At 39.0% G+C, this 15,263-nt stretch overlaps 1 protein-coding gene across 1 annotated transcript in view; it reads right to left on the bottom strand.

Moving 5' to 3' along the window:
- Positions 1-15,263, bottom strand: part of SERPINI1 (serpin family I member 1) — a 146,136-nt gene that overhangs the window by 37,840 nt on the left and 93,033 nt on the right. The window contains exons 4-5 of the mRNA XM_032225704.1: positions 15,068-15,262; positions 10,944-11,148 (exon numbers count right to left, since the gene is read on the bottom strand). Coding sequence (XP_032081595.1) covers positions 10,944-11,148; positions 15,068-15,262 — 400 coding nt within the window. The remainder of the gene's footprint in view (positions 1-10,943; positions 11,149-15,067; position 15,263) is intronic.

Here is a 15,263-nt window from a genome sequence, read left to right as displayed (position 1 = left end):
AAAAGAGGAAATGAAAGAAATGAAAGAAGAAATTAAAAGTGAAATAAATGGACTTAAACAGGAGCTGTATGAGAAATTTGATGCTAAGATTGATAAAATTAGAGATGACGTGCTGAGTCTTGTAACTGTATTAACAGAACATATTTCTGGAGTGGAAGATACTCTAGAGGTTCTTAATGATGCCAATGCTAACTTGACATTGAAAACAGAGGTGGTGGAACAAAAAGTGGAAAAAGCTGAAAAAGAAATTATTATGATACAGTACCGACAAATGGAGTTCGCATTAAGAGTAAGGGGGCTGCGTGAGGAGAAACAGGAGAACCTGAAACAGATCCTATCGGAAGCCTTTGACCGCCTGATGGGAAGACCAGGGACCAATCAAGACTGGCGAATTGACAAAGCTTACCGCGTTAACTCCTGGCTGGCAAAGCAGAAGCAGCTTCCTCGAGACATCGTTATATATTTACTACAAGAGAGTTTAGAAATATGGTACTGCAAGCATCTTATAATACTAAGCTTCAAATTGGCGGTCAAGACCTGGCTGTTTTGAAAGAGATACCACCTCAAATGTTAAGAGCCAGGAGGGACTACACTTTTTTGGTCGAAGAACTCAGAAATCGTCAGATACAGTATAGATGGGATGCACCATTTGGCATCATATTTACATTTGATAAGCAAAGATACCGCCTCAACTCTGTATGGAAAGCCCAAGATTTTTATTATAATATATTGAAGGCCGGACACCCTGCACCATCTGGACCTAGAGAAAGACCACAAGAAGGACAGGATAGACAGCAAACTACACAACCACCAGACAAGATGGAGCATCTCTCTTCTCTAGAAGTGCAAGGTGCTATGGAACCAAGACCTAGCCGCATGACTACTAGACGTATGGAGAAACAAGCTAAAAAGCAACAGCATCAACAATCATCGGCCATCGATCAAGGATCTACAACAACAAATCTGGAAGCAATGGGAGGAGCTAGACCTAAGGTTAAACAGGCTGTGCAGGAAGCTCTAAAAATGCTTCAACCAACCAAAGATGACAACTAAGATTTTAACACGGAATGTCAACGGACTGAACTCTCCACAGAAGAGGAAGAAAATATTTCATTATCTCAAACAGTTTAAGAACGATGTAATTTGTTTGCAAGAAACTCATATCAAGTCAACTGATCAAAAATATTTGATCAACTCAAAACTTGGTCAACATTTTGCAGCTTCTGCTATGGAAAAGAAGAATGGTATAGTTGTATACTTAAGAAAAGATATGAAAGCTGAATTAATAGAAGCAGATCCCTTCGGAAGATATATTGCTTTAGACTTAATCTTAGAAGGGAAAAAGACATTACTTTTGGGAATTTATGCTCCCAATCAACAGCAAGATAGATTCTATAGAAATCTTCATGCTAAATTAGTACAGTGGGACTATAGTTCCTGTATACTATTGGGTGACTGGAATGGAGTGATAGATACTAAGAGAGATAAGAAGATTTCCCGCCTAAATACCAAGATGCGAGCAAAGTTACCCAAATCTTTCTTTGACATTATGGATGATTTTGAATTGAGAGACATTTGGCGAGAAAGAAATGCAGAGGAATATGACTTCACTTTCTTCTCGGACAGGCATCAATCCCTTTCAAGGATTGATTTTATCCTAACCACTAATGATTTGCTTTCTAGGGTCAAGAAAACAAAGATTGCAGCTAGGGTCCTTTCGGACCACAACCCAGTTTGGATGGAGTTGGGAAGGGTAGTGCAGGCAAGAAGGTCTTGGAGATTGAATGAAAACTTATTTAGATATGAAAAGTATATTAATGATTGTAAAAAATTACTATCTGAATATTTTGTTTTGAATATGAATAAGGGTACATCTATGGAATTTGTATGGGACGCAAGCAAAGCGTATATGAGAGGAGTTTTGATGAATATAAATAAAACACATAGAAATAAGCAAGGGTTAAAACGAACAGAACTGGAAGAGGAAATTAAGAGAAAAGAGCTGGAGTTAACAATGAACCCAGATGATACAAAGGTTAAGGAAGCTATTAACATATTAAAATCTCAATTTGACATGTTGATCTCTGACCAGGTGGCTACTAATCTATTATATGCAAAACACAATACTTTTTGTAATGCAAACAAACCTGGCAGATGGTTAGCTTATCAGATTAGGAAAAAAAGGAAAACTCGAAATATATCTAAACTGATTTACAGAGGGAAGGAGGTGTTTCAACAGGAAGAGATTCAAAAGGCTTTCTGGGAATTTTTTACAGAACTGTATAAAGGGGATAAAATTAATGGTTTAGACATAGATAAATATTTAGACAAAGAGAAAATACCTTCAGTTAGAGAAGAACACAGGCAAAAATTGAATCAACCAATAACCTCGGGGGAAATCCTGCAGGTAATTAAGCAATTAAAGTCAGGGAAAGCACCAGGTACAGATGGCTTGACAGCGGTTTACTATAAAAACTTACAGTTAGAAATGGTAGAACCTCTTAGAGAATTATTTAATATGATTCAAACGGAAGGTAAAGTCCCTCCATCTTGGAAGACAGCGTTTATATCTTTGATACCCAAAGAAGATCAGGATACTACTCAACCCAAAAATTATAGACCTATTTCATTACTGAATGTAGATTATAAAATTTTTACTAAAATATTAGCAAATAGGTTAATGTTGGTCACTCAACAATTGATACATACGGACCAAACAGGTTTTATACAAGGGAGACAGATGAAAAGTAATGTTAGATTAATTATTAATGCATTAGAATATTTGGGAAAGAACAACCAGATCCCTGCTGCGTTTATATTTTTGGATGCTGAGAAGGCCTTTGATCGAGTTAACTGGCAATTTCTGTTGATGATATTGCAAAAAATGCAGATAGGAGATAATTTTTTACAGTCAATTAAAGCAATATACCAACAGCAAACAGCACAAATCATAGTCAATGGAAGTCTAACAGACTCTTTTCAAATTGGAAAAGGTACAAGACAGGGCTGTCCTTTGTCCCCATTATTGTTTATTATAACTTTGGAAGTATTGTTGAATAAAATACGGGGCTTGGATGGTTTAAAAGGGATCAAGATTAGGCAGCAAGAATATAGAGTCCGCGCTTTTGCGGATGATTTGGTTATAATATTGGAACAACCGCAGGAATCCAGTATGGTTTTAATGAATATGATTAATCAATATGGTCAAGTGTCGGGCTTTAAAATAAACTTAGGAAAAACCAAAATATTAGCTATAAATATGAATATTAAACAAAAGGAAGAATTAGGAGTGATGCTAGGATGTGAGGTAGTTAAAAAAGTCAAATATCTTGGAGTTAACATTTTAACTTCAAATGGGAAATTATATAAGCATAATTATGAACCACTTTGGCATAGCATACAGACAGAGATGAAAAAATGGGAGAAATTGCACCTATCTTTGCTGGGTAGGATAGCGGCAGTGAAAATGAACATTCTACCAAAATTTTTATTTCTCTTCCAAATGTTACCTATACTAAAAAAAGATGCGAACCTTTTAGAATGGCAGAAGGGTATTAACAAATTTGTGTGGGCAGGAAAGAAGCCGAGGGTAAAGATGAAAATAATGCAAGATGCACGTGAGAGAGGAGGATTGAAACTACCTAATTTAAAACTATATTATGATGCAGTGGCATTATCTGTAATTAGTGATTGGATTCACTTAACCAATGATAGAATATTGAACATTGAGGGACACGATCTGCTATTTGGTTGGCATGCTTACCTGTTATTCAACAAAAAATTGGATAAGAACTTTAAAAGTCATATTTTAAGAAATGCTTTATTGCGGGTCTGGAAGAAATACCAATATAAATTAAATGACAAGATACCCATGTGGGCAATTCCTAGACACGCAATTGAAAATATGAATACAGCACAAAAACAGGACAGAATTACTTACAGACAGCTTCTTACCTCGGAAAGGGGGGTATTACAATTAAAATCTTTAGAGGTATTAAAAGAGGAGAAGGTAGTTCAAACATGGTTCCAGTATGGGCAATTACAGGCTAGGTGGAAAATAGATCAAAAAATTGGTTTTATTCAAGTTGAGGATAATCTGTTTAAACAAATAAGAGATCAAAGCTTAATGCATATAAAGAGGATATATAATGTATTAATACAGATGGATTCAGAAACAGAATTAGTTAAAGATTGTATGATAAAATGGGCTCAAAATATTGAGGAACCAATAATGTTGGATACATGGGAAAGAATCTGGGTAAGAAATGTGAAATTTACACAAGCTCAAAATCTGAGAGAAAATTTTTACAAGATGTTCTATAGATGGCATTTAGATCCTAAAAAGTTGGCTTCTATGTATCCGAATGTACAGCCTAAATGTTGGAGGTGTGGTTCTCTCGATGCTACATATTATCATATATGGTGGACTTGCCAAAAGGTTAAGGCATTTTGGATAAAAATATGGTGGGTCATGCAAAATGTTTTTAAAAGAAGGATAAAGTTTAGTCCTCAGTTATTTTTACTAGGTATATGTACTGACTTTACAGTGGTAGAGACCAATTTGACTTTGCACCTGATAACTGCAGCAAGACTGTTGGTGGCGCAATATTGGAAGAAGGAAGACTTGCCTACAATCCAAGAATGGACATTGAAAGTAACAAACTTAGCTGAAATGGCTAAAATATCGGCATATCTCAAAGATCATTCAAATGAGAGATATAAACGAGACTGGAAAAAATGGATTGACTATATACAAAATAAATACGGGACTAAGAAATTCCAGTTAGCCTATGCTTAAGATCAGAAATGATTTAAACTGTTAAAAGTTAGTTCAGTAAGAAGAAGCTAAGGTCAATCTAGAATGTCATTAATTTCTTTATTTCCTTTTTCTCAATAGATTTTAGACTGTGTTAGTTAAAAATCCATACCGGGTACGGGTTCTGGGAAGTCGGGGGGGGGGGAAGGAGGAGGGGGGGTGGGGGGGGTGGAGGGAGGGAGGGGTACACACAACAAAAAAAAAATTGTACTTCAATGTTTTAATGATTGACAAATGACATATTTGTGTTTTTTTTAAAGAAAAATAAAAAAGTTCTGTTTAAAAAAAAAATAAATACCTGAAAATGATGAATGGATGACAATTGGAAGGACATTTCTGATCCAAAAAGATAAAGGCAAAGAAAGGATCCTGGAAACTATAGGCCAATCACCTGTTTGCCAACAACATACAAGCTCCTTACTGGTATCATTGCAAACCAAATTTATGGATACTTGGAAAGCAATAACATGCTTCCTGTAGAACAGAAAGGATGCTGCAAAAATTCAAGAGGAACAAAGGACCAACTGCTGATTGACAAACTAATCCTAAAGAATTCAAAGAAAAGACGAACCAACCTGTTCATGGCTTGGATAGACTATAAGAAAGCGTTTGATTCAATTCCTCATAGCTGGATTAAGAAATGCCTGAAAATCTTTGGAATCAGCAGCAACATACAAAAATTCATGGAAACTTCAATGAACCTCTGGAAAAATGAAGCTTATATCTAATGAAGAAGTACTGGGTGAAGTTGAAATTAAATGAGGCATTTTCCAGGGCGATTCCCTTTCACCCCTACTTTTTATACTCTCAATGCTACCACTGACAATCATTTTGAAGAAGACGAACTATGCAAAGAAAGGACTGAAAATTTCGCACTTGGTGTACATGAATGATTTGAAGCTATTTGGTAAAACAAAAGCTGAACTGAATTTATTAATTGAAAGCACAAAAGAATTTAGCCAAGACATTGGTATGCAGTTTGGAATTGACAAATGTGCAACAATGGCAACCAAAGCAGGCAAGGTCATAGAAGATGATGGAATAGAACTTGAGAATGAAGAAATAATAAAGGCAGTAAAACCAGAAGAAGGCTACAAGTACCTGGTGATTTTAGAGGCCTCTGACTTAATGCATAATAAAGTCAAGGAATTAACTTCAGCCAAGTACATTTGACAAATTCGGAAGATATTAAAGTCCAAATTGAGTGGATTGTCTTAGTTTATGATACATTAATTTAATTTATAATACAATACAATAGTAGAGTTGGAAGGGTTCAACCCCCTGCCTAGGCAGGAAACCCTACACCATTTCAGACAAATGGCTATCCAACATCTTAAAAACTTCCAGTGTTGGGGCATTCATAACTTCTGGAGGCAAGCTGTTCCACTGATTAATTGTTCTAACTGTCAGGAAATTTCTCCTCAGTTCTAAGTTGCTTCTCTCCTTTATTAGTTTCCACCCATTGCTTCTTGTTCTACTCTCAGGTGCCTTGGAGAATAGCTTGACTCCCTCTTCTTTGTGGCAACCCCTGAGATATTAGAACACTGCTATCATGTCTCCCCTAGTCCTTCTTTTCATTAAACTAAACATACATTATGATACATTGATTTTGAAATCTACATTCCTGCTTACTATGTGTTTAATCAACTTTTACTTTTCCCAAGATGAGACAAAGTCCTAAAATCCTATAAATGTGGGATTTTCTTAACATTTCATCTTTGTGGCTGGCACAGGAAATGGGTGAGGGGGAAATGAAATATTAAATAAAACAAAAAGAAGATGGGTAAAACCTACTCCCCCAAAAAACTGTTTTCTGTGGTGCTAACTATAGCCAAGCAATCTGATTTGAAGCCTTCAGAGGTTAAAACTAGATTATATTTCTGAATTAAATGGATTACTGAAACAATTCCAAAAGGTCATCATTTATGCCACAGTAGCAACCACTATGGAAAGCACAGCATAAGGGCATAGCACAGCACTGAGAAATGTTTGTAGAAGTTCAAAAATATTTAGAGAATAAGCCCAAGGGAAGCTGTTAATGGAAAATAGCCTAATAAGAATGCTCACTGTTCACATCTTCCCAGGTGGGTTATAGAAAAATGCCAATAAAGAGGGAATATAATGAAGCACCCTAAATAAAAGGAGCATATTGTAAGGTTTGCGTGCTATTGTACAAATAGTAGAGTCAGTTAAGTAGAAAATATTTGTCAGCTGTCCAAATATATTTGAATCCTACAGAAGAATTTCAAATATATTTGAATCTCTCAGAAGAATTACAATGGAGGAAAAGAGGGCTATTTGTCATGCAACAGTACCGTGATGGAGAACCTAAGGCATACGTGCCGCCACAGGTGGCACACAGAGCCATCACCCCAGCTCAGCGCCACACGGCATGCGCGCACGCCTCCCACCAGCCAGCTGTTTTCCAGGTTTCCGCCATGCATGGATGGAGGGTAGGGCGCATGTGGGAAATGTGCACAGAGGTGAGGGGGTGGGGCTCATGTGCGTGGGTCACATGTGAATGCGGGTGCATGTGAGGGGGTCATATGTGCATACGCAGGGGTGGGGCACGCAGGGTGGATAGGTGTCGCACGGACATTGTATTATGGGTGTGCACCAGTGGTGTGTTATGACCGGTACGCCCCGGTACGGCCATACTGGTGCCTGCCGGGAGCACCAGATACCATTCCGGTACGGTGCTCCGGACCCAGCCGCCCGCCTGCGTTCCCTACCGGTATTTAAAGTTTTCAGGGCTTCTGCGCACGGAGCGTACAGAGCCTGCGCGATGCTCCGCCAAGCAGCTGGAGTGTCACGGAGCATCATGGGTGGTAAGTACGCGTGGGTGCACACGCACTGTGCACATTCATGTAGTGGACGCCCATCTCCGTTGCACCGTACCAGTTGCACCGGGATCCGGAACCCACCACTGGTGTGCACGTACATGCTTTCGGCATGCAATGATAAAAAGGTTACCCATCACTGCAATAGTACAAAACTTACTTGCTCCTACCCCAAATGATGAATACTAAACAAAATCATCATTTGGAAATCTTGTCATTCTCCTTTAATGCAGTGATAATAATAATAATAAAAAAACCTCAGGTCAGATTGGTTCAGCTAAGGCTCTGCACCATTTTGGATTAGAAGAGAGAAATCAGATTTGAAGCGCAGGGACAAAAGGCAGATGTGAGCCTAGGAAGAAAGCAGCAGCTGCTTTAAAAGACTTCCACAGTTGGAGCTACATCTGGGCTTAAGCATGCTCCAAATCAGATTACTTTCATTAAATCTAAAGGGTTTGTAGCCCAGAAAAACAGAATAAAGGCATACCTGTTGACAACCAACTGAAACAACTATCTGGTGAATGTTCATAAAAAATATCCTTGCCTCTACATAAACAGAGTGATAGAATCAAGATCACATGAAGTGTTAATGCCACTTTATAATGCCTTGGTAAGGCCATACTTGGAATACTGAATTCAGTTTTGGTCGCCACGATGTAGAAAAGATGTGGAGACTCTGGAAAGAGTGCAGAGAAGAGCAACAAAGATGATTAGGGGACTGGAGACTAAAACATATGAAGAAAGATTGCAGGAACTCGGTATGTCTAGTTTAATGAAAAGAAGGACTAGGGGAGACATGATAGCAATGTTCCAATATCTCAGGGGTTGCCACAAAGAAGAGGGAGTCAAAAAGGCACCTGAGGGCAGGACACGAAGCAATGGATGGAAACTAATCAAGGAAAGAAGCAACTTCGAACTGAGGAGAAATTTCCTGACAGTTAGAACAATTAATCAGTGGAACAGCTGGCCTCCAGAAGTTGTGAATGCCCCAACACTAGAAGTCTTTAAGAAGAGGTTGGATAGCCATTTGTCTGAAATGGTATAGGGTTTCCTGCCTAGGCAGGGGGTTGGACTAGAAGACCTCCAAGGTCCCTTCCAACTCTGCTATTGTATTTGTATCTTAAGCACCATTAACTCAATCATACTATGTAACCATGGATTCTAAAACATGAGGGTGTTTATTTCGAAGAGATAGGCATTGTTTCAAAAACTTAATAAATTAGAAGCAAGAAGGCATTCTAATTTGAATTTAAATGAAATATGTTAGCATTCAATAACCTTCAAAATGCAATGCTTTTTCAAGCAAGGTTTCATTAGAATAGCTCATAATGAAGAAAATTAAACTCATCTGATATCATACTTTGCATATTCCAAAGATAGTGGAATATACATACAAGCGATAGTAGAATATGTTAGTGGAACGGCTTGCCTTCAGAAGTTGTGGGTGCTCCCTCATTGGAGGTTGTTAAGAAGTTGTTGGACAACCATTTGTCTGAAATGGTATAGGTTCTCCTGTTTGAGCAGGGGGTTGAATTAGAAGACCTTAAAGGTTCTTTCCAACTATGGTATTCTCTTGTAGGACCTATTTTTCATTTGCAGAATGAAGGTTTCCCCAAATTGGCATTAAGCCTTAAATGAAACGAAGCAACTTAGCAGGTATACAGAAAAATAAAATTGGTGTAGGACACCACTTACTCCTTTACGCATTGTCAATAATTTTAAAAAAGCAAAGGCAGTCATCAGATCTCTCTACCATGTTTCCCCATAAATAAGACAGGGTCTTATTTTCTTTTTTACCTTGGAAATAAGTGGTTGGCCTTATTTTTGGGGATATCTTATTATTTTTGAGGTGTAAGAGACGGCAAGCATAGTCACCTCATGGCTGCTGCTGTGTTGCAATATTTTCAAGGAGGGCTTATTTTGGGGGGAGGGCTTATTTTAGCACATGCACTCAAAAGCCCGATTGGCCTTATTATCCGGGGAGGTCTTATTTTCAGGGAAATAGGGGAGCAGAGTGTTTCCTACCCTTAATGCAGGGGTGTCAAACTCACGTTGTCGTGGCAGCATCATATGACATATTGGGACTTTTTTCCTCTTCGCCAAACCGGGCATGGGAGTGGCCAGCATGTGATACTTCCTACCCGTGATCCGCGAGTCAGACAGCCCCGCCCTAAACAAAGCTCCTTCTTTTCTTTATACAACCCTCAAAATGCCTTTAAAGAACCAAGGAGCCATTCAGCCTGTTGTATGGTAGAGATGTGAGTCTTAAGTTGATCCATCCCACCAACCACATTTAAACCAATGGAAGTCTTATCCTGTCTTTGGATCGTTCTTTTTGAATTGTTTAGGGCTTCCCCAAACCATGCACTTTTGAAAACAGATTATGTTGGACTGTTCTGTTAAGCCTCTTATTTTTTTAACTCTATTGTTTCCACCCTATCAAATCAAAGAATGTGGACAGAGAACTTGAAAGCTTCCACTGAGCAGTATTGCAGATCCCTGTGAGATTCCGTCTCAACTATGGAAAACAGTTGGGGAACTCAGAGGAGGAGATGAGGGAAAAATAATCAGTCTTTAAGTACAGAATGCCTTCCATTCTGTGAACACATTTCATTAATGTGTTTCTTGTCCAGTGAGTTATTACATGCAAACGGTTAAGTTTCTTTACTCATGCATTCATTATTTTTATTAGCTCCTTCAAGTACTTTTTAGTAGAAAAGAACGATATAAACATTTCTTAAATCAAATAAATATCACCCAAATGTTTCTCACGACAATGTTCTCATATATACTCACATCTGCTCTCCACTGAATAACATTTCCATTTTACACATGAGGAACTGGGTTAAATCTATCTTATGAAGGCTGAAGAGCCACAATAATTCAGAACTGTAAATACTGACCACACTGGAACATCAGAAGCTTATGTTCATTCCTTTTAATGGCAGAAAAATAATAATCAAACTGTATTATACGTCTTGAAACAAGTTTATCAAAAGATTGTCTCACACCCTTCTCCAGTTCATCTAATTCACTGAATCCATCACTGAATTCCAAGAAACATAGGAAATCTTGTCCTCAGATACATCTACAATAAAAGCCATCACCTCACTCAATGTGATTCTTACCAAATATCTCCTACAGCCCTAGCTTTCAAAAGATTGTTCCCTTAATGGATCAAACATTTCTATCTCATTGTCTTTTTCTTTATTCTCTTTTACTCCCTCTCTAATAGCCTGAACTAACTGATTCTCCTCTTTCTACCATAAGAAGAAGTGGAATCCCACCTTGGCAGATACACCTCAACCTTTTGTTTCTTCACAGAGGTTGCCCATTCCTCGATCAGCTGGGCTTTGACCAAAGGCTCCAGGGTGGCTAGTGGTACTTCCTGCCTGGAGAGAACGATCATCATGCTGAACTCATCTCCCTCGTAGGGTATTTCCAAGACTTGATAGATGCCTCCTGCTTCATTGGATCCATCACTGAATTCCCCTAAAAAAGAACAACAACCCAAAAGAGTTAGTTGGACTTTTTCATCCCTTTTTTTGTGGAAAATAAAAACGATAAATAGAATATTGTCATAGTTTTAGTTAGCTTTGCTTTGGAGATGTACCTAATAGACCTGGGGTGTCAAACTCAAGGCCCGCAGACCAGATCTGGCCCACAGGGTGCTTAGATCTGACCCGTGGGGCTGCCTTGGACAGCAAAGGAACAGCCCATGGTGCCTCTACCAGTGAAAATGGAGCTCGGGGAGGGTTGCAGGAGGTTGTCATGGGGCACAGGGGGGGGGTTGCACGTGGCCAACCTGAGCTCCAGTTTTGCTGGCAGAGGCATCCTGGGCTGTTCCTTTGTTGTCCAGGGGAGCCCCATAGGTCAGATCTAAGCATCCTGCGAGCCAGATTTGGCGCCGTCATGGCTGAAAACAGAGCCTGTTTTTGCTGGCAGAGTGCTCGGACACCACAGGCGCCTCCGACACGAGTGACCTGAAATTGGCCATGCCCACCCTAGCCCCATGAGATCAAACACAACCCTGATGCGCCCTCAGTGAAATAGAGTTTGACACCACTGTATTTGCCAGTTTGCCATTATAGATGTCATGGAATGCAGTAAGAAGGTGATTCTTAGGAAGGAGAAGGTGTATTACAAGTTGTAGACAGCTTGTAAACAGCTAGCGTAAGCAAATTATCTATCTATATTGCAAGACTCTCCACAGGCTGCTTGCCTTCTCCTGAGAACAATTAGATAAGGCTTTGTGCACCTTAGAGGAGGTCAATCCTATGCTGCTTGTGTCTGTGCAATGATTCCCAGCATCTCCAGAGGAGTAAGAAGCAACTCAGTCCAGATATTTTGTGTGGGAGAAAGGGATTGAAGATGGCCCTCACTAACAGTTTACCAAGTGTATTGTAGATGCAGATAGTGCACTACTCCCTGACAACATTTTGTCTCTAGGTGTTAAACAATCAAGAACTCAGTTTGGAAGAATTGCCCTATGTCATTCTTGGTTTCGAGCCTGATATCTCTTTAAACATGACAATTGGATCTAAACTGAATGCAAAATCACGAATGTGCACAGTGGTTTGAAGTTTCAAATGCACAGGAGAGAAAGCATGGGGGTGGGTGGGTTTGGCCAATTTTTGTTTCTTTATAAACTGAACTGTATAACTTTGGTGAATTGATCCCCATAATCTAAACATTCAGACATTAATAAAATGACACTTTTTGCAAACAATCGTTTGCTACGTGCCTTCAAACGGCTGTTTCAAATCATAACAAGTCAACCAGTTTATAACAAGTTTGGCTACAGATCATGAAGCAAAAGCTCCTATGATCGCTTAAAGCTCTGCTGGGTTGGCTGTCAAATTAATGAGCGCAAAAGCTCCTATCACAGTTTAAAGTTCCTGGGGTTAGCTGCGTGGAGTCAGGCTCATTCATGCTACCCCTCGACCACAAAGGTGCTCAGTATGCCAAAATTGGACTTCAATGGCTCGAGCCAAAGCTCTTACCACTGAAAGAAGCCCAGTGAGACCAGGAGTCAGCCGGTTGGAATAACTCACTGTATGGAGTTTAAGAATGTCCTGGTCGATGTAAAAGAATCCAGAAATGCTCTGTCAAGAATAGAGGAATTTTTGACATGTCTGTCCTAGCTGAGGGACTGAGTCAGAAGCTGGGGGGGAAGGGGCATTAGGCGTGTCCTCACAGCTCTGACATACTCAGTCCAATCAGGTAGCAGATGAGGTCAACCCAACCTGGATTCTCTCTCCACCACAATGGAGAAGCATCTCGTGTCTAAATCCAGCTAAAATGTTTCCTTTTGTGCCTCAAAGCATTTGAATTTTAAAAATGATATATAGATGAAAAATAGAAGTCCATTTTTGGAACCAAACGGATTTGGCTGTCGCTAGTCCAGGATGAGAGATTGCTTAGAATTATTACTATACATTGGCTGGATTATAAACAGACATCCAAAATAATGTGAATAATCTGCAAGGTTGAATTGGAAAGGAGCCACTGGACAGTCAAGAGCCTCCTTATTACCAGCTATTAATTTAGGGTTGTATATATGGGATCCATATGGTATATCATCAAAAGTGAGTTTGGAGCTACCTTTCAACTGTCAAGCCTTTTGCAGCTGTGAAATATTCAACAACGCTTTAAGTTGTTTTTCCTCCTGTCTTGTAACAAGGAGTAATAGCCCAAAGCACTAGAATTTTAGAGTGAAAAGGGGTATGATATAATTGATGCAAGAGGGTGCAGGGAATAGGGAATTCTTATTCACTACAAGGATTTCAGCTCCAACAGACATTGAATGTCACAGAGTTTACTTGCAGTAAGCAATATTTTTGTAGGGTTTTAAGTCTTCATAAACATGAAAAATTTGATGCTATTAGTACTCAACTGCTTTGAAACTCATCAATTTAGTACTTAATGCCTTTTTGATGTGAACATTTTGTGCTGGTACCCATCATTTGTTTCGTGCTCAAAGCAAGACTAGAATTTGTCAGTGTCCATTACCTTATGACTCACTATATTATTCCTTATGGGAAAAGTCGGTTTGGTGCTCATCGCATCTCCCGGAACCAATTAATGATGAGTACCAAGATAGCACTGTTCTAGCCTATTATAAGTGAATAATTAAAATAGAAAGCTACTATTTGTCTTGTAGGAAAAGTGAGAATCAAATTACAGGTAGTCCTCGTTTAATGACTGATTGCTTAGTGGCTGTAAATTATGATTACCCTTCCCAGAACTACTTATGATCTGATTTAGAAGTTTCAATGGCTGCACCCATCATGTATGGTCGTAATTTGGGTGATTGTCAACTGACCTGGATTTCCATCCATTTGCTGAGTCCTGTGGTTATGTGACTTTGATTTTGAGAATTTTAGGGTTGTTTTCAGCATTTGTTTCTGGTTTCTGGAAAAAAATCACCCACTGGGGAAAATGACTAATGACACTTAATGACCACAGTGTTCATTTAATAACCACTGCAAAAAGATGGTAAAATTGGACATAGTAACAAGATGTCCTGTTTAACAACCACTGTGACAATCATATTTCTGGGCTCAATTTGAGTCATAAATTGAGAACTACCCATACTATAATCAATCTATCAATCTATCAATCTATCAATCTATCAAACTATCAATATCTATCTATCTATCTATCTATCTATCTATCTATCTATCTATCTATCTATCTATCTAGCTATCTAGCTAGCTAGCTAGCTAGCTAGCTATTGTCTGTCTACCTTCCTTCCTTCCTTCCTTCCTTCCTTCCTTCCTTCCTTCCTTCCTTCATTCCATTCCATTCCATTCCATTCCATTCCATTCCATTCCCTATAAAAACAGCTGTGTATGTGTATGTTCCAGCATACTGGAACATGGAATGCCTCGAGCAATTTTAACCAAACTTGGTACACAGATGACTTACCCTCTGGAAACAAATACTGTGGGGGTAAAACACCCCTAACAGCCCTTGAGGTGTGTGTGCTGTGTTAAGATACAGCCTGTTTTGCCTTAAAATGGATTCTACTGTACTGCCATAAGATGGCTTCTATTATACAGCACAGTGAGTTGCCATGGTAACGGCTTCACAGTACTCCACCAGGGGGCTCCCTCTGGTAAGGGGGAAAATCCAACACTAAAAATTACATTTAGTCTGGACATTTTCCCCCTATAAATAAAAACCGTGCAATGCTGAGTTACTGGCTAGTCCATAGATAAAAACAGATATCAGAGTCAGCAATTACTGAACTTCATGGAAGTTTCTTTGGGGCATGATAAGAGATACTGTTGACAGACTATTATTTGGCACCAGGGCTGAAGAAACAAAAGATGCTGTATAGAATTTATAAAAAAAAGATCTTGTTTGCAATAAGGCTAGAAAGAAAATGAGCATTTTTGTTCCTTACCGTAATAAAATTCTCCTTGCTGATACATCATGGGAATTTGTACTTCGCTTTCATCATCCTTCGTAAAGGAGAAGGTTCTTGTGTTCTCTGGTCTGAACTGAGACTTCCAATTTCCCTTAAAGTAGATTGCATTGACAATAGCCAACTGAGTGAGAGTACTGAAATCCCTTGCCGAGACAAAATCTTTGATCATATC

Source organism: Thamnophis elegans, chromosome 10, assembly GCF_009769535.1.
Source record: "Thamnophis elegans isolate rThaEle1 chromosome 10, rThaEle1.pri, whole genome shotgun sequence".
Taxonomy (NCBI): domain Eukaryota; kingdom Metazoa; phylum Chordata; class Lepidosauria; order Squamata; family Colubridae; genus Thamnophis; species Thamnophis elegans.
Note: the sequence above shows the minus strand (reverse complement) of the source record. Positions and strands in the feature narration are given on the sequence as shown.